At 47.9% G+C, this 20092-nt stretch overlaps 1 protein-coding gene across 1 annotated transcript in view; it reads left to right on the forward strand.

The window, feature by feature from the left end:
* LOC147717650 (E3 ubiquitin-protein ligase TRIM39-like) overlaps positions 1-20092 on the forward strand; it is a 168975-nt gene that overhangs the window by 19142 nt on the left and 129741 nt on the right. Inside the window, exon 2 of the mRNA XM_086920544.1 lies at positions 6290-6385. Within this exon, the coding sequence (XP_086776670.1) occupies positions 6290-6385 (96 nt within the window). The remainder of the gene's footprint in view (positions 1-6289; positions 6386-20092) is intronic.

Consider the following 20092-nt stretch of genomic DNA (forward strand, 5'->3'; position numbering starts at 1 on the left):
GTGGGAGCAGTGTCTACCCAATGTGTCGAAAAGTTAACTCCACTTCTCGAACACGATCCGTCAAGAGAATCAGGTAAGTGAGTTTCATCCAATAAGCGTTTAGGTAAGGTAACGTTTCCAGAAAGACCAAAATAGACCTTTTGAAAATAAATAGCCGTAGCCTCCAGCTATTCTGCAAACAAGTATGTTTGAATTCCAAAGAAAAGAAAATAAGGGAAGGTGCGCTCCGCACAAAGTATTAAACGTTGCTCAAAACTAAATGAAAATAACATGAAACGGAAGAGAGCGAGCCCGCTCTCTTCGAGGATTCCAATCCAACAAGGTTCTGTTTTACTCACAGGAACTCTGACCACGCTGGCACTTCGTCGTCGTGGCGGATCTCAGGAACTCTGACCACGCTGGCACTTCGTCGTCGTGGCGGATCTCAGGAACTCTGACCAAGTAGGCTAGTCACGGACGCTCCAAGGCAAGACTCCAAACAAACAATCATGCGGAACAACCAGGAACAAGATTGACAAGCCCGTTTCATCCCCGGGGCGGAGTTTAAATAAGATCCTCCCATTGTGCCAAATCCAAGTGCCGCTTGGCTTTCTGGGACTGGTAGTTTTTCCGTAGGGAGTATGTAACACGATGTCTGCTGCAACCGGCTGCTCTGCCATGGGCGATCGCTACAGCGAGTCTGAAAGAAGGTAGCATAAAAGAAACATCTAAGGGGATGCAGGCTACTAGTGGGATTTCCAAGAATATATTGGGCGTACCCAGTTGGAATGTAGCAGGGATAAGATCTTTGCTGACCGATTAACAGGGCGCTGAGTTATGTAAGCCTTGTGGGATAGTGTCTCCAGGCTACCTGGGACCCTCAGAGGACCTCTTTTATAGACAGGTTTACGACATTCCGGGTTGATGCAGATTAATGCGGTAGCCTCCCCACACAGTAGAGCAGTAGGGGGCCTGGCGACGTTTGTGAGTCTAGGGCTGTGTTGTGATTCACAGTTAGTACCAATTGTGCTTGGTGTCCTTTTATCCTTTCCACATAGGGTCAGAGTTTTGGTAATCAACATTTACAACTCACCTTTGTCCAAAGCAGAGTTGGAAGTTGAGCTAAGAAACGTTTGGGAAGTGACCGTACTGGCCTGGACATTCTCGCCCATTTTTGGGGTAGCAGGGTAGCAGGTGATTTTAGTGGAGAAGTGTGGCTCACTGGTTAGAGGAGGCAGACCTGGAAGCAGAGGTCTGCCCGGGACCAGGGTTCTATTCCTGGCTCGGCGGAGTCTTGTGTCCTAATATGTCCATGGAATCGTCAATTCTCGCTCCGGTGCCTACTCGATTAATGGGTTCACACTCTGCGACTCTGGGCAATAGCTTGTTTAATCTCCACAACGGCCCCTCGCGGCGGGATGCCTGGCTTTCACCTTGCGGATACCCTTCTGGGGTTATCTCACAGGGGAATACCAGGACGGGTTCCCTAAGCAAGCGCTTAGAAACCAGTGGTGATTTGCGCTATACAAAATCATGTACATTTACATTTACATTTAATATACATCCGTGCACTTCATGCAGTTTTAACAGGAGGGTACAAGATCAGCCTGAGGCATTTGAGCAGGTCCATTTCAGCTATTCTAATCAAGTGAGATATCCCTGTTTAGGTCGAGCTGGCGTGGACTGCGCACATGCGCAGTCTCGCTCGCGAGACTGCGCGAGACTCCCGTGCACTTCATGCAGTTATAACAGGAGGGTACAAGGTCAGCCTGAGGCATTTGAGCAAGTCCATTTTAGCCATTCCAATCAAGTGAGATATCCCTGTTTAGGTCGAGCTGGCGTAGACTGCGCACATGCGCAGCCTCGCTTGCGAGATTTAATGATTTAGAGGGAGATTCACTAGCAGGCTTTAAGCCCTGCCCCTCTTTCCCATTGGCCGGCGTGTATGCTAAACGGTGGCCAGCCATTGGGAAAGAGCACTTGGTGACCGAAAGTTTTCTCTCTTTGAGCCTTCCCACTTGGACGGGCTCACTTAGCTTACTCCCATCGCAAAAGGATTCTTATCTTTATGGGGCCATGTGTTTCAAACACATGGCCCCATAAAGATAACTAACCTTTCATTTGTAAGAAAGAGTGCCCGCATGTTTTGATACAATGGAAGTAAGTCGCCAAAGAGCGGAAGTTGTCATTTATGCTCTCGGCTTGAAAGTAAACCAGCTATGAGAAGCGAGACGCTGTCTGTTCTGCATCCGTTTCACTTGGATGGAAGTGTACTGGGTATGGGGGTTCTCTTTCCGTACGTCAGGGATCCAAGGAGTGAGGTGGCCGGCCAATGCTTTCAAAAAGTGCTATTTTCCCGTTGGTTTTCAAACGAAGGAGCCGGGAATCTGGATTTCAACCTCGGAGAGGGCGGTGCAGCCTCAGCTGATCCCCGGCCTACGGGTCTGAGTCACCGACCCCTCTCTGCCTTTGCACACAGCACAGGTTTCTCTTTCCCGAGAAACGAAACTCAACGCGCTGTAGTTTCGTTTTCAGAGCCGGGCTCTCTCCGATGGCGGGGCCATCCTGGTTACCTCCTGTTGTGCAACTCAGCAGTCGCCCGCAAATGCCAACTGCAGAGTAGCTGTTCAAGCCTTCCGCCCTCAGAACAAAAATGTAAACACTATACTATGGGATAAGTAAACACAATAGCAGCACCCCATAGTACATATCAGCTATGAGATATATGCTGCAAAACCCATATTTGTTTACAGTTAAATTGCATTTGCATAGCGCTCACTACCCCTGACGAGGAGTGGTTTGCACCTTATCCGTGTCATTGTGTCATGCGCATATGAGATATGAAATATCTGCTTCCTGGCAATGCAGATTGTTTTATTTTATTGGAAGGAGATTAGTAAAGTCAGAGTTTTCCCTTCCGCGTGTGTTTGTGTTGAAACCGAGCATAGCAATTCTCAATGTCTGGAATGCTATGGCCGTGAAGAAGTTACACTGACAGCTGCCGGGGAGCCATCAGGTTAAGGCTCATTTGTCTCAATGAGTTTCCCCATCCCGGGGTGGGACCATTAATCAACAGTATAACAGCTTCCCTGCTGAGGCCAGTGTGGGGCTTTCCTCAAGCAGGGGGTGGTCCCATTCCCAGCTCTCCCAGGGGTCCAGTCACTCCGCCAAGAGCTGGTGTCTCGCTGTAGGCGCTTGGAGTGACGCCGTGGCGAATTAACCGATCAAGTGAAGTAATGGCCGCGGTTTGGAAATATACGACTAGTTTACCGTCTCAATTCTCTATGCAGATAAACAAAGACGACATCCGCCAGAAGACGTGACACGGTGGCGCAACTTAACACGAGCAACAGACACTTTTAGGTAAAAATGCATCGTGGTAGGGAAACGATCCGTATAATACATGGAATCATAGGATTACAAATACATTTTTTTGGGCATTACATATACTTATATAGAGGTGAAATTAATTGTATGGAAAACAGGAGGTTCACTTAAAGGGTTGTGCTTCGAGTGGGCGGTAGGTTTTTAGGGAGGTAAATCACATATGCGATGCCGGTTTTGTATTTGCATTAAATAGATAATCTTAACGTCTGTTGTTATTAATCAAAGTTTTTAGCTGGAGTGTTTCACGCTCACTCATGAATTTGATTTTTAATATTAAGAAATGTTTTTAACGATGTCTCGATCTGTTTTATTGCACTTTTATGATTTGTCATGTCAAATCGAATAACCACATTTGATGATGAATACCTCCCCATTTTCTGTGCCATTGAATATAACCATATGCTGTGTTACACAATTATTTAATGTTAACTGTACCATCATTGTTACTCCCCTTATGCATGCCATGAGAGATACTAGCCACGAGAAGAAGACTCACAGTAATACTCCCAGGGTAGCATGGCATCAGAGTAATTACCGAGCTAGCATGCTTTTGGCATGCTTTTCGAAGAGGTAGTCTGCCCTCAGATATCAATCAATCAATCAGGGGCATTGTAAGTGCGCTCTCACCCGTGAGGGTCTCAAGGCGCTGAGGGGGCGCAAATCTGCTTAGCCAAAGAGCCAGGTCTCGAGGGTCTATCTGAAGTTGTTGAGGGAGGGAGCGTGTCTGATGTCTGCCGGTAGTTCGTTCCGGGTCTTCGCTGCAATATGAGAGAAGGATCTTCCACCAGCTCTGGCTCTGTGGATGCGCAGGGTTTCGGCCAGTGCGAGGTTGGTAGATCGGAGGTTTCTTTTGGGTACATGGAAGTGATTCTGTTGTTGAGGTATTTGGGTCCGTTGTTGTGTAGGCATTTGTAGGCGTGAGTGAGGATTTTGATGGTGAATCGTTTCTCCACGGAGAGCCAGTGGAGTCTTCGTAGATGTTGGCTGAAGTGTTCGTGCTGGGGGATGCCGAGGATGATTCTGGTGGCGGTGTTCTGTATTGTCTGGAGTTTGCGGAGTAGTGACTTGTTGATGCCGGCGTAGAGTGTGTTTCCATAGTACAGTCTGCTGGTGATGAGTGTGTGGGTGACTGTCTTCCCTGACTCAGGGGGATCCATTTGAAGGTCTTACGGAGGTTGCAGGGGGTGTTGAAGCAGCTGGAGGTGACGGCGTTGACCTGGCGGTTCATGATGAGTGGAGTACGATGCCAAGGTTTTTGTCGTGGTCTGAGGGGGTAGGTGGGCTTCCGAGGGTGGTCGGCCACCAGGTGTTGTCCATTTCTGTAGGGGAGGTTCCACGGAGGAGGACTTCTGGCTTGTCGGAGTTTAGCTTCAAGCAGCTGTTGGTCATCCAGGCTGCAACGTCTTGCATTCTTTTCTGGAAGTTGAGTTTGGCATTGGTGGGGTCTTTGGTGAGGAAGAGGATGAGCTGGGTGTCGTCGGCACAGGATACGATGATGAGGCCTTGTTGTTGGATGATGGCTGCGAGGGGGGCTTTGTAGATGTTGAAGAGGGTTATGCTCAGTGATGACTACTGTGGGACTCCGCAGGTGATATTCGTGGGGTCGGAGAGGAAGGATGGCAGTCTGATCCTTTGGCTTCTTCCTGTGAGGAATGATCTGATCCAGTCCAGGGCTGTTCCTTGTAAGCCGGCGTCGTGTAGTCTGGTGACTAGTGTCGGTGGGAGACGGTGTCGAAGGCCGCTGATAGGTCGAGTAGGATGAGGGCTGCAGAGTGTCCTTGGCCCAAGAGGGTGCGGATGCCGTCTATGGTGGCGAGTAGTGCGGTCTCAGTGCTGTTGTTGCTTCGGAATCCGGATTGGGACGGGTTGAGGACGTTCTCTTCGAATGAATAGTGTCAATTCTCTGTTGACTGTTTTCTCTGCGACTTTGGCTGCAAAGGGGAGGAGCGAGATAGGCCAGTAGTTCTTGAGATCGGTGGGGTCAGCTGTCGGTTTCTTGAGCAGGGGCCTGACTTCTGCGTGCTTCCAGTCGTCTGGGAAGGTGCCTGTTTTGAAGGTGGTGTTAATGCTGCATTGTAGTTCGGGTGCGATGGCGGCTGCGGCTCTGTGGTAGATGGGAGGAGGGCCGGGGTTGGTGGGGCCCCCAAGTGGATGCCTTTCATGGTCGAGGTGGAATCTTCGGTCGTGATTGGTGTCCAGTTGGAGATGGTGGGCTGGCTGGTGTCCCTAGAGGGCAGGGCGGCTGCGGCATCTGGTGGATGGTAGACAAATTGTCGTAGAGGTTTGTGATCTTTCCGATGCTTTTCACAGAGGTCTTGGGATGGGGTGATGTCTGTGGCTCTCCTGCGTGGGTTGGTGAATTCCTGAATGACACTGAAGAGTTCCTTGGAGTTGGTGGAGTTAGTGAGGATTTTGTTGTGGATGAAGTTCCTCTTGGTGGTTCTGATTTGGTTGTGGTAGCGTCCTTGTAGGTGGAGTAGTTTTCGGCTGTCTCCAGGTCTTCTCCAGGAGTCTGCAGGTGCGCCTGGCTTCTTGGAGATTGGTGGTGGTAGTGCCCCTGTAATACCCTATGAAGTAATAATTTCTAGATTTATATAGCACGATTTATCATCTGTGAGGGTATCCAGGTGCTGTCCGTGGGCACGGGGAGTTCGCATGATTTTGCCCAGAATCACAGGATGTTGAGCCGAGACACAAACTCGGCTCCTCAGTTCCCGAGTCAGCAGCTCTGGCCACTGCACCACATCCTCTCCCTGCCCCTAGGGGCCTCTTCATGGACCTTTAGGGAGTTTTAGTTCTACAACATTATTAAAACACAAATATAAAGCAGGTATCTAAATAATGAAGTACGACTGCATTTGTGCTGATATTGTACAACAGCTTCTGTATTACTTTGAAGATACATTCTTGTCTTTTTTACTAGGAGGAGTTTCAGAGGTATCTAGTCAGTTTGAACAGAATGCTGGCTGATGTACTCGAACTGCAGCAGAGAGCAGAGATTAAAGTGAAGCAGCTGGAGGTAAGAAGCCGTACTATGGAGGGAGTGTTTAAAACATTGTTTTGCTTCACTTCTTTGTCGACTATCAGCCATACGTGGGTCAGTATTGTCCTAAGTTTGCTTTACAGCTATTGTCTGCATCAACTTTGAATATAAAGGGATAAAGCTGTGGTATGGGCACAGCAGTACTCTAGTATTTTTGAGTAGATGGTGTATAAAAGTGGCAAACTACCATTAACTAATCTAACCAATCTAAGGGGTGATGCCACCAAACATTAAACTACATGCTCAGTAATTTTATAGGGTGCCTTGGAGCAGTGTCAAAGTTCCCTCCTGGTAGTTGGTGGTTTTGACCGCTTGGTTAACTTGACAGTGGCTACTGGGATGGTATGTAATGCAAACTCTCTAAATTTCCATTTTTAGCCACCAGAATATCCAGTGTTTCTTTGATCTCTGCTCAGGGGTGTAAAATGGATTAAACCCAGATCTGTTGACTGGGTGTGAGTGTTTGATTGGTTCAGAAGCTCCGTCCATCCCAACCCCATTTGTACTGCTTTGTTCACCATAAGTTGGCAGGGTATGCTCAAACGTGAGTCCCTTGCTCACTTTGCCAGTGGATTCAAGTAACCGGGCTGAAGACAGCTGAAATGCCAGAAACTGGTCCTCTGAAGTTTGTTTCCAGGGAAGGCACGGCTTGGCGATTCGGGCTGGACTGTTCCCATGAGGCACAGGGTCAGACTGATTTGCATATGGCCATGTCTGAACTGGGGTGGCAGAGTGGGCTAAAGAACGGTGATGGATTAAACCCAGATCTGTTGACTGGGTGTGAGTGTTTGATTGGTTCAGATGCTCCGTCCATCACCACCCCCTTTTGTACCGCTTTGTTCGCAATACGTTGTCAGGGTATGCTCAGACGTGAGTCCCTTGCTCACTTTGCCATTGGATTCAAGCAAGCCGGGCTGAAGACGGCTGAAATGCCAGAAACCGGTCCTCTGAAGTTTGTTTCAGGTCCAGGGAAGGCATGGCTTGGCAGTTTGGGCTGGACTGTTCCCATGAGGCACAGGGTCAGACTGATTTGCATATGGCCATGTCTGAACTGGGGTGGCAGAGTGGGCTAAAGAACGGTGATAGATTAAACCCAGATCTGTTGACTGGGTGTGAGTGTTTGTTTGGTTCAGATGCTCCGTCCATCACTACCCCCTTTTGTACCGCCATTTGGCTCTACCTCAGTGTTTACCAAACTTTTCTGCACCATAGCACACTTTTTAGATGACAACTGCCACCGCCCGCCTGCTGCCCTGGTTGAAGCGCGGGTGAATATGTCTTTACTAAAGCGACTTGATAGCTGCCCTTTGCTGCAGAGGAATGCCCACCCAGTGTACATGGTACCTGATTCTATATGGTGCCAGCAGGAGTTCCCCATGAAGGCCCTTGCAGCCAATTGCACAATGCAGTATCAGCATTTCGCAGTGCCTCTCGTAGCATTGAAATTTCCTGAGTAAGTGTACAATAAAAAAACTTCACTGGCTACCAATGCGTCAGAGGGCCACCTTCAAACTACTCTGCCACGCGCACAGAGCCCTTCACAAAACGGGCCCTACCATCCTTCAAGGGAAAATCGAATTTTATATCCCCAACAGGAATCTAAGATCCAACAACTTAGCTCTGGCGAAACCCAAGCGCATTTACAAGACAAGGACTGGCGGACGCGCCTTCTCATATTTGGCGGCTAAAAGATGGAATGAGTTACCTGTGGACCTCAGACACACCACTAACTACCTTCAATTCCGCCAAAAATTAAAAACTCACCTCTTTCCCAAAAACTAACTCCCCAGCATAGTTTCAGTAGTCTCCTTTTTCTTACAGCGCCGTGATATCCCATGGGATGAGTGTCGCGCTCTACAAATACCAGAAATAAATAAATAAATAAATAAATAAATGATACTTTCCCACCATTGGGCTGGTAACCGGGGGAAAAGGCAGACTGTTATTTTGTGGCTTCTGACATTGCCTCTGGATATATACTACAAAACCACAGTACACATACAACACGCCAGTACCATAGGCTTTAACAATGCTAGTTAGTTGCATAAGATAACTGAAGCCACAATTCTGGCTTCTCTGCGTAACATATTGAAAATGTATCCATTCTGAACTGGTGGGACTGTCACCTTAATGTGTTGAACATTGCATTAAGTGTCTCCCTTCAATGAGTGGCAAGCTCAAGCGCAATTGGGACCATTACACTAATCAACTTCTGCAACAGCCAGACAGGTCACCTGCATGAAAGCCAGGTGCCGAAACCAGACAGCGGGAGCCCTTTGGAATCAGAATAGCAGCGCACAATCCCCTCGTTGGAGCCAAATTTGACATGGGACTGCAAAAGAGGCACATGCGGAGACAAAATAACTATTCTTTGCAAAACAGAGACTGTCCGTAACTTTTGTCTATATTGGGACAAAAGATGAACCATGATATTATCACGGATGAAGTCTGATGTCATATTCTCTACCTCTGGCATATTTCTCATAATTTGCCATATATGACTGACAACACACTCTCATCCTGTGGCTTTGTGTGATCTTGGCCCACTTTGGTGTGAGCAGAGCCCCGTGAAGTATACTTGGTTCATGGCCGATAATGCACAAGTATTAGGTGAGAGAAAGATGATACCATACTTGCCGAGCCCCGGCCAGAACCGACAACCATTTTGCCATTTGTCATCAGTAGCACATTCATCAATAAGACATTAAGAAGGACCACATGCATAACTCCTGGTGGCCAAAGGACCTTGTTGGCCAAGCAGCGAAATCTTCGCTCAATGCAATAATACGAAACAGACTTCTCACAGCGCACACCACCCAGGCGCCAAACAGGACACAGAGGTTTACACCGACCATCCCAATACCAAAGGAAAGGCACCCAGGCCGTGCACCTACGCCTGCTGTAGGGGAGGTACTCTAATGCTGTGGATGGTGTAGGTATTGAATTCTCCCTTACACAAATTATCAACCACCTACTCTCTCCTCCACACTCACATATCAGAAGTGCCCCTGTTAATGACTAACCCATATACTTGTTAGCCAGAATCACTATTCTTAACGACACCTTGGTGTCGTAACGAAACGCCCCAAGAGAACAGACTGGAGCACATTCCGAATGGGCAGTTAGGTCACAGGTATGTAGTATTCAGGGTGATGGTTAATTGCTTGTTATTCTTTTCCCTAATGACACATGCAATTGTGTCCAATGAAGCTAATCTCTTGACGTGCAGTACCCATATCTCCCTGCTTCTTGCCCCTGTATCACACCACTTTCCACTTCCTCCTGTTGGGTCGGTCCTTACCTGTTTCTCCGAGGTCCTACTGCCCTTGTCTTTCTGTCACATCTCTCCCTTTTCTTGGAACACATTCTTTCTCCCTGCTTCTTTTGCCAGAAATGCCCTACTCTCCCTGCTCTTTGGTTCAGATTTGTAGTCGAGTAGATGAAACAATTTTACAATGAGTACTCTGGGACAGCTTATGACTCGAGGGCCTTTCGAGTGTTGGGGGATTACATTTTGTCTCAGTGATGTTTTCCCTTGTGTCTTCTGGTATTGAGTCAAATTCCTCATTGTCTATCATATCTCTTGTTTTCCTTCAGTTACATTCCTTGTCTTTCCTGGTTATGCTGCTGTTATCATTTTTCTTGTACTTCAATCACTCTTAAATGTTGCGTTTCAAACCCAGGTCCAAATCAATGGTGTAGATACATTTTTCATAAATATTAAGGAAAAGAAACTTTTAAAGGGTTACATTTGCCCTTCCTGAAGCTCCTAAAGCTTAATTTGCATTAACTTTTCAGAAATACTCACCCTATACTTGGCTTGAAAAATGTGTGAATGCGGTGTAAAATTCTTCCAAGGAGGAAAAATAGGCTGCCCTGAAAAGGCAGAGATCTCCGCAGAATATTCAGAGTGGGGGCTGTGCCCATCCTGTTGACACCAAACTATCCAATTCTGCTTGACCAGTCTGTTGAGCCACATGTAACTCTTGTGTTCACTTGAATGGGAGAGAACAGAATGGCAAACCAAATGTTGTGTGTTCCTGGTCTGGTTGGCAAAGTCCATGCTTTTATCCTACCAGGCTTCTGTCTCTGGGTTTGATGCGGATACAGTGCTTTCTTCAAACTGGATTGTAGTGTTAAATGGGGAGAACACTGGTGGTTCTCCTATCACACTCAGGAGCCCCCACCCTCTTACTCGGAGAGTCAATTTTAGTGTGGCAGAAGTATTTAGCCGTCTTGAAAATGGATTTTGGGCCTGTTTGCTGATTGGCACACAGAAACTACTGCAAAAGTAGATAGGTTAGGGTCTAAGAATCTTCATTACCTTAGTAAAAGAGGGATTAGGGGTGTCTTATAGTGCCCACACCCGTAATCCTTTGAAGAATTCCAGTTGACCAATTGCAACCTTGTCATTGGTCAGGAAAATATTTTCAAACGTTTTGCACCAAAGCTTCATGGCAGCTCACTGCGAAAAAAGTATGCGACTGGCAGTTCTATGTTGTCAGATTAAATTTCATGTTTGTCCTGTGGGAAGGACAGTTTTTCCTCAGTAAAATGACAAAGTCCCTTAATGTAGCTTCGTACATTCTAAATGAAGTGGACCTGAATCCTTATTGATACAAATTAATTGAACCGCGACCCGTTCCTAGCAGGTTCCAATTGCCATTGTTTTCATATTGACCTTTGTCCTTTACACATAGCAAGTGGTGTATTAATTCATTTTATTAACCATTCTAGCGCAGCTTCTTAAATTAAAAATAAGCAGTGCCTGAATCCCTTCTAATTCCCATCAAACTAAATAACTCATTCTGCACAGGTACCAATCATTGTTTACTCTTTTTTTTCATTACATTAAACACCTTACTGACATTAAACACCGTAATGCCTACATTTATTCTATGGTGTATATATAATCATACTAATCAATAAAGTAATTTATAAATTCAATTTAGATTATGCACTGTCTAGAGCCGAGTGACAAGATGGCTGCCAACACATCCTGGTTTGGAGTGTTGGCAGCCAATTAGAATGTAGCTCGTGGTCAGGAGGGTTTGCGAACCCACTGCGCCCCTAAATATTGATATTTTTATTGTTTGATTTTTTCAACAACTATTGACCGTATTTACACCATTTTTAAAAAAGGTCGCTTTCTGAACCAAGAACTACCTTTTTGCCAATTTTGGTGTAATTCCGTTCAGCAGTTCTGGCTGCAGCCTTGGCTAAAGTTTCCGATGGGAAATTGATCTTCAGACTTTTATTTTTTTAATTTCTCAACAACTACTGAACGGATTTACACCATTTAAAAAAAGTTCGCTTTCTGAACCAAGGTTTACCTTTTTGCCAAATTTTCTGTAATTCCATTCAGCAGTTCGGGCTTTAGCCTTGGCTAAAGTTTCCTATGGAAATTAACATGAAGAAAACACTTTTTGGGAACCCCCTTTTTTCTCAGCCCTCGCTTGACGAATCACCCCTAAACTTTCAGGATAGGAGCTGACCTGGATATATCTTTTTTTGGGAGAATTTTGCGAAGATTCGTCAAACGACGCAAATTAAATATTGCTTTTTCTCTGGAAACTAGGTTCTAACTATAGCTACCTATTGGCGACCGCCAGTAGGTAATATTTATATATCAGTATAAATAAATGGTAACCACCTATTATGGTGCAATATTGGCACTGTTGTGTCCTGATGACATCCTAAATTATGTAAAATATCACCAGAACCCTATAGGACCATACTACACACATTACATGTTATGTATGTTTTATGATGCATGCACTTTGGGTTGTTAGCTTGAAATATGTTTTTTTAACTTCAGCCAACAATAAAATATTTAGGTAACTTTTCATATATACATTGGTCTGCCATGCTACTCAATGGCAGTACTCTAGACATATTGGTAAAGCTCTAAAGAGTACTTTGAGGGCTGTCATTATGATAATGGTGAAATCCGTATTTTAAAAGTACAATAATTCACAGTTCACTGTTGAATATGGGTTTGTGTAGTGATAGTTACATCAGACGTTTTATAGGAAGAGAGTTTTTTGTTTTGCAAATAATTTTGGCACTGCTTGACAAATCTGCACGAAACGTTCTGTAACATTTTGTGCTTATCGGTCGACTGGGGGCTAAGAAAAGGCGAGGGGAACACAAGTCGTTGATATACCTTGTTAATTCACAAAATTAAACAAAATATGAGAAAAAGTTAGATTGTTCTTTTCAGAAAGCTTGATTTTTGTTTTTTGGTGTATATCTGTTCAGTCGTTTTTGAGAAATGTGAGTTAAATAGGTGCTCGGGTTGGCACGTAGCAGTAAGAAAAGTTAGGTATGTCTGGACAGTTTGTACCACGGGAGTCCCGCAATGTCCTAAATAAAAAATATATGGTCTCCTGATTGAAGGAGGGAACTTTTTCTCTGCTTCTTTATTTTGCTATTACAGGACTGGTATTGGTACCAAGCGATCTGATTGGCTACCTGCAACCCAGAGAAAATGTTGCTGCTGCTGTTAAAGGACTTGGGGACTCGGTCACTGTGACCTGCAACATTTTACAAAAAGAGTAGGGTAGGGACACCCGGACCGCCTGACACTTCTAGGAACTAGTGGCATTTTTTTTTGTTTAAATTACTCCCGCAACATTCAGCGTGTCTCTCCCGTTAGATACCACAGTACTCCCAAAAGAGCTTCATGCGCATGGTACCGCAGTACTGTGCAAACGTTCTTGTGGAAGCTTGCATGCTACCGTGGTACCATGGGGAGAAGGTTAAAGTGGTAGGTAATGTGGGAGTACGGCTATACCCACAATTTTTTTTTTTTAACTAAGGGCCTGACTTTGATCTCGGCAGGCGGGTTACTTCGTCACAATGGTGACTGATAACCCATCCGCCGAATAAAAATGCTATTATAACCAATGGGATTTAGATTTCGGTAGATAGGATATCTTAACCCCCGTTTCTAATGGTATTCAATGGTTTTCAATCCTTAGATCCAAAATGGAAAACCACAGCTACCATCCAGACCCACAAGGGCATTGTGTGCGTGGAGCACGGTGCCCTGGTCTGATAGTGGAGAAGTGTGGCTCAACGGTTAGAGGCGGCAGACCCGGAGGCAGAGGTTAGCCCGGGACCAGGGTTCGATTCCCCATGCGGCAGGCTCTTGGGTCAATGTCTGCGGACTCGATAATTCTCGCCTCGGTGCCTACTCTAACCATGGGTTCCACTCTGCAACTCTGGGCAATAGCTTGCTTAATCTCCACAACGGCCCCTTCAGCGCTGGGGATGCCTAGCTTCACCTTGGGGTGCGCTTTACAAGTATACACATTTACATCTCTTACTGTCGTTCTGAACAAGGTAGTCCATGCACAATCTGATCCTATTGTTTATTTCCGACAGTTGTTGAAATGGAGACGCCTGCAAGACTTGAATACACCTGCACATCTGAGACATGACATTTTACCCATTCTCAGAATCGTGGGTGGTATTTAGGTAAATGCTAAGTTTGACCCATTGGACTTCCCCTGTATTAAACTTATCTATAGCAAAAGGCCATATCTTTAGCGGCTTGGATGACACATGACCATGAGCTCCCATTGGTGTACACAAGCTATACTTGGCTCATTGTGGCACACTTTGACTTTGTGAAAACTAGAGATTCAGAGGCCTTAGAGTTGCATGTATGCAGATTTTGTCTTCCAGCAGTGAATGGAAAGGGGCGACCACTCGGTCCCCCCGAACGTATGGTGGAGTACCCCGATCCCCCCGGGAAGCCATTTTGGGCGGGAGGCGAGTCCCGGCTGGTATGCCCGAAGCGGCGTAGCTGGGGCGAGCCTTTTCCCGCCCAAGAGAGGGTTGTCCTAGACACCGACAACGCTAGCCACGCCCCGGAGGCGGATTGGAGGTGGGTTCACGCCCGCCCGAAGAAGGATAAAAGGAGCGACAAGCCAAAGAAGCATCCTCTTGTTCCTGTGCTCTGAAGCTGCACCTCCCCGTTGCACGTGAGCTCGAGACGGAACGAAGAGCCAATTTTGAGAATTTAATTTTGTGTTTACTCTTTCAGTGAGTTCGGAGTTTCCTGGCCTAGGACCTCGTGGAGCATACGTTGACGATGCCTAGCAAGAAGGTCGGAAAGAGGGTCGGGACCGATCAGATGCTTCGTATGCTGATGAAGGACATGGCGGATATGAAGAAGCAGATGGCGGCAATGAATGGTGCGGGGGGACCTAAGAGAGTCATCGGACCAGCATTGCCGGGAGTAGTCCCTAACGGGAAGGGTAGAAGGGCCAAGAGGGGAGCGTCGGGGGGGGGAGGCCCCGGTTCCCGAAGCGCCCCCAGCGCACCCGGTCACCCCAATTGAGGCCCCGACTCCTGTCCCGAATGCGGGGCAACCAATCCCTGTGGTAATCACTCCTGTGAACGGGGAGGATATGCCTCCTGAGCTGGCTGCCCAGTTGGGCAAAGAGAACGAGGGGGCCACGGCTGATGAAGTCAGAGCGATAATGAAGCAGTTGCGGCAATCGAAAGATGCTGCGAAGGCACCGTGTCCTTTTGTTTCCCCGCAGGCTCCCGTGGAACAGCCAGTATCGGGCGTTGGTTCGGCAGGGACTACGGTCACAGTTACCGGTTCAGGTAAGCAGCCATTACCGATGGCAGGGGAGGGATCGGTACCTTCAAGGAGGGAGAAAGTTGTTCAGCATATCCCAATTGAGGTAAAAGAAAGGATATGGGCTGATAAATATGTGAACATGTTTTCCTTGCTGACCGATCACTATGAGATTGAGCATGTAAAGAACCAAAAAGAGTTTCAGCATCCTAGTGTATGTCGCGCCAAGATGGCCGGTTTCAGAGTTGATGAAACAATAGGCAATTGGGGCAGAGCGTTTGGAATGTTCACTGCAATTATGGGGGAACGGAGGCCCGAATTATTGGTGGAATTAGCCGTGTATCAGACACGTATCATGGAATTTTATGAGACATATGCTGGTATTCAATGGTTTTGTTACGATAACATATTTCGTAAGTCCAAGGAGTACAACACATCCCTGACGTGGGATTGTTTCGACTCCATTTCCTGGCAGAAAATAGAGAAGTCAGGCACGGCGAAGTCGCCATCTTTGGGGGGAAACGTGGTCGAGTTTTCCCGCCATTCGTCCGGGGCGCCCTTTCGGGCGGGATCAAGCAATGAGCAGCACACAAAGAATAATGGCAACTCAGGCAAAAAAGGGGCATGCTGGAGCTTTAACAGAGGCAAATGTACTAGGCCGCAAGGGTCTTGCAGGTTTAGGCATGAATGTGCAGGGTGCGGGCAGTCCTCGCACCCCGAGACCATGTGCAGAGCCAAGACTGGTGATACAGGAAATAGAGGGGGTGCCAAACAGGTCTGAAATAGTCCGAGGGGCGCCTCTCCCTACCCCGGTTGACATCATGGCAATGATTCCTTGGCTCAACGAATATCCGGATCATATCTCCGCTGGGGTGTTGCGAGATGGTTTTTCGTATGGTTTCCGCATCCCGGCGGGGGGTTTTCAGGGTAAAGCACAATGTAGGAACCAACTGTCGGTTCTGCAGAATACGGCGGTGGTACAAGCAAAGATTGGGAAGGAGGTGCCCTGAGGTCGGGTTGCCGGACCATATGACATGCCACCAGTTGCTAATTTTGTTTGTTCGCCTCTGGGAGTGGTCCCCAAAAAGGACCCAGGGGAATTCAGGCTGATACATAATTTGTCAGCTCCAAGGGGTCTTTCGGTGAACGATGCGATAGACCCGGAAGTTTGTTCGGTGCGGTACTCATCTTTTGACGAGGCCGTCGCCATGTTGAATCGCCTGGGGCCCGGGGCGCTGATGGCCAAATCAGACATTGAGTCGGCGTTCCGGTTGCTCCCGGTACACCCAGATGATCAGCGTCTCCTTGGTTTCATGTTTCAGGGGCGCTATTACATGGATAAATGTATGCCAATGGGTTGCTCCATCTCTTGTGCGTATTTTGAGAAATTTAGTAGTTTTTTGCAATGGGCGTTCACAAGAACAACGGGGTTTACACATGTGATGCATTATCTTGACGATTTTCTATTCCTGGGGGCAGCCGGAGACATAGAATGTGCACAGGCTTTGAATTAATTTTGTGATCTCATGAATCGTTTTGGCGTGCCATTGGCACCAGGAAAAACAGTGGGCCCGGCTACTTCGCTCGAGTTTCTTTGAATAGAGCTCGATTCCGAAGAGGGGTGCTTCCGTTTGCCTAAGGAAAAGGTAACGAAGTTTAAGGCGTCGCTTGAAACATGTATTAGCGAGGTGAAGGTAAATCTGCATCAGTTGCAGCAGGCGGTGGGTCAGCTGAATTTTGCCCTTAGAGTAATACCGATGGCACGCCCCTTTTCCCGCTCTATTGCTCAAGCCATGGTCGGCCTTAAGGAAGGGCACCACCGCACAAGGCTCTCGGCAGAGGTTCGCCAGGACATGCGCATATGGTTGGCATTCCTGGTGGATTTCAATGGTCGGGTCGTATGGAACAAACCGGCGGTTTCTTCCGAGGAGCTGGGGTTGTGGACTGACTCGGCAGGGAGTGTAGGTTTTGGCGCCATCTTTGGTAATCATTGGTCAGCACGAACCTGGCCGGCATGGTGGCACGAGAGTGGACTAACAGGTAACATTGGGTTTCTCGAACTGTTCCCTATTCTGGTGGCCTTAAAGACATGGCCTGAGGGGTTTCGTGATCGCTCTGTGGTGTTTTGGTCTGATAATATGACCGTGGTTGAGTGTATCAATAGTCAGGCAGCCCGCTGCAAATGGATCTTGAGATTGCTGAAAGAAATTGTCCTGCTGTCTATGAGACTGAACGTCCACTTTAGGGCAAGACATGTGCCAGGGGTGTTAAACCAGGCAGCTGATGCGCTTTCTCGTTCCCGTATGCAGGCCTTCTGGGGTTTTCTGCCCTCAGCGGACCCGGTGGCGGCACCATTTCCCGAAGCTCTCTGGTCTCTCGGTGCCCCGGACTACAAGACCTCGTGGGAGAGAGTCTAGCACCCAGGACAAGGAAGGCATATGAAGGGGCGTTCCGTTCCTATTGGTCCTTTTTGGGTTCAGCTAGGGGGGAGCTTTGGGGCCAAGAAGAGTATGTCCTGAAATTTTTGTTATCATTACATCAGGCAGGCAAATCAGTGGCTACGGCCAATAGACACCGGGCCGCCATTTCTTTCATGGCACGGGCTCATGGCATCCAGGACCCCACTGCGTCTTTTCTGGTACAGAAGGCGCTGCGTGGGTGGCAACGCCTTGAGGGTAGCAGAGTTGATGAGAGGCACCCGATAGGTCTGGAAATATTAGCCCGGTTACTGTCCGTACTCCCTGCGACATGTTCGTCTCAATCAGAGACTGTGCTATTCCGGGCCGCTTTTGCATTAGCATTCCATGGGGCTATGCGGGTAAGCGAACTGGTAGGAAGGAACAAGCAGGATACGGGGGGAGGTCTGTGCCGAGAGCACGTTCAAATTAAGGGGGAGACAATGGTAATCTCATTTGCCAGGTCCAAGACCGATCAGAGAGCGATCGGGGACAGCGTAGTAGTCCAGCGGATTCCGGGATCTCCCATGTGCCCGGTAGCATGCGTGGAGGAGTATTTGGCGCAGAGGGCGGCATCATGGGGGGGAAGCCTGCTGAGGCACGCCGACGCCACCTCACTGACGAGGTTTCAGTTCCGGCGGGTGCTAACAATGGCAATCGCAGCTGCGGGCTTGAACCCGTGCGAGTTCGGGACTCATTCCTTCCGGATAGGGGCTGCTACAGAGGCTACAGCCAGGGGTCTGAGTGTTGAAAAAGTAAAACAGTTGGGGCGTTGGTCCTCGAATTGTTATAAAAGGTATGTGCGGTTGCACATGTTGTGAAGCTAATGTCATGCACTCACGCTTCTTGTTTTTGTTTGGTTTACAGTTTCGCGAGCTTACGAGGCGGGGCGGACTGTGCAGTCGACCCGACACCTGGGAACCAGCGGTCAAAGATCACCGGCTGAGGAAAGAGTGGTGTGGGTCGTGGGCCACTCATACGTGAGGCGTGCCACAGACGTATTCAAAGCAGGTGACATGATTCACATGGCTGGGGAATACGGGTACAGGGTGACCTTCTATGGAAGGGGCGGGCTCTGTATTGACCAGTTTCAAAGTTTTATGGGTTTGTTAGGGCGGACAAGGTCACCGCCATCTGTAATCATAGTGCATCTTGGGGGCAATGATTTGGTGACCACTGGTCGACGAGTACTTCTCGAGTTGATACTATCCACAGTAAGTTGGTTGGCGAGAAGGGTTCCGGGGTGCACGATTGCATGGTCACATATGATTCCGCGGAAGGTGTGGCGGGGGCTAATTCAGTGTCTGCTATAAATCATTCGGTGAAGAAAGTGAATAACAAACTTGGTAGGTTGTTCCGTACAGGTACATTGCATTCTATTCCTCATGGATGTATCAGGGGGGACCATATGTATCTGGAAGATGGGGTCCATTTGTCCCGGGAGGGGAATGTTTTACTCATAGGAGACTTCGTAGCTTGGTTAAAGAGTTTGGGCAGCCATGTCCTTTAAGTAGGAGTTTTGTGGGGGGTCCGGATAGCCGGTCAACTATCCGGCCTGTGGCGGTAAGGTCATGATCGGTGAGCAGTAATTGGAAGATCCCTAGAGGTGGGGGCGTCACCCATTACGGATGGGAGCGCCCGGGGGGAGGCGGCCATTGGCCCCTCAAACGGGGAGGCGGTCCCCTCTAAGGATGGGGACGCCGAAAGGGAAGGCGGCCATGGGCCCCTCCCTGGGGAGGAGGGGCTATGGGCCCCTCCTGGGAATTTCCCGGACATCTGCCACGGCAGATGTGGTAAGTTGTGTGGGGTGGGAGGGGGGTCTACGCTACCTTCTAGACACCTCACACGAGTCCTCGGACGACCACTAATATGGCGTCGAGTTAACAGAGGGCCCCCGTTAAGACAAGGGAAATTGGAAGCAGGCACAGAGGTACAGCCCTCTGTGCGACCGCCCCTCACAAGTGAGGGGGGAGTTCTGGTATGGGGGATCTGACACCGGTTACGACCTTGCCGTTGGCCCGTAATGTTAGGATGTACAATTTCAATTTTGAGAAATGCATTTGCAGGATGTTTAGTATCGGCTAGGAGAACCTTTGTATTAGAGATGTGTTAAGGTCAGCCAAGAACATCGTAATGTGTAAATGAAATTGTACATGATATGAAACTGTTAATTTAATGTTTTTAATTTTGTTTCATATTTTAATAAATACGGTCGGGAGGGTAACTCCCTCCCGCCTTCCAAAAGTTCAGAACCGTTTCCGTCTTCCCATCCTTGGGGATTGTGTTGAGAGGGGGTGGCGGGTATCTAAGCCATAGGAACAGTTCCACTAGTATTGGAAAGCAGCACTGATATTGGAAAGCAGCAGTGAGCAGAGTTGCGCCTTACTAATGCTGATTGATTGTGGGGTAGAGGACTCAGCGCTTGGGCAGCGCCCCACAAGAGTAATAATGAAGATGGTGTAGAGAGAGCAGTGGGATGTTTACACTTGAGCAGGCAAATGAGAGTCCACCCTGTTAAGTGTTAATCTCCTTGATATGTGACCTATTGTAAGCTCTGCGTGCCCATACACACACACACACACACACAGACAAACACAAAAACTGTTTCACAATTTAAAGAAGTATTGACTT

Source organism: Lissotriton vulgaris, chromosome 5, assembly GCF_964263255.1.
Source record: "Lissotriton vulgaris chromosome 5, aLisVul1.2, whole genome shotgun sequence".
In the NCBI taxonomy this organism is placed as follows: Eukaryota; Metazoa; Chordata; class Amphibia; order Caudata; family Salamandridae; genus Lissotriton; species Lissotriton vulgaris.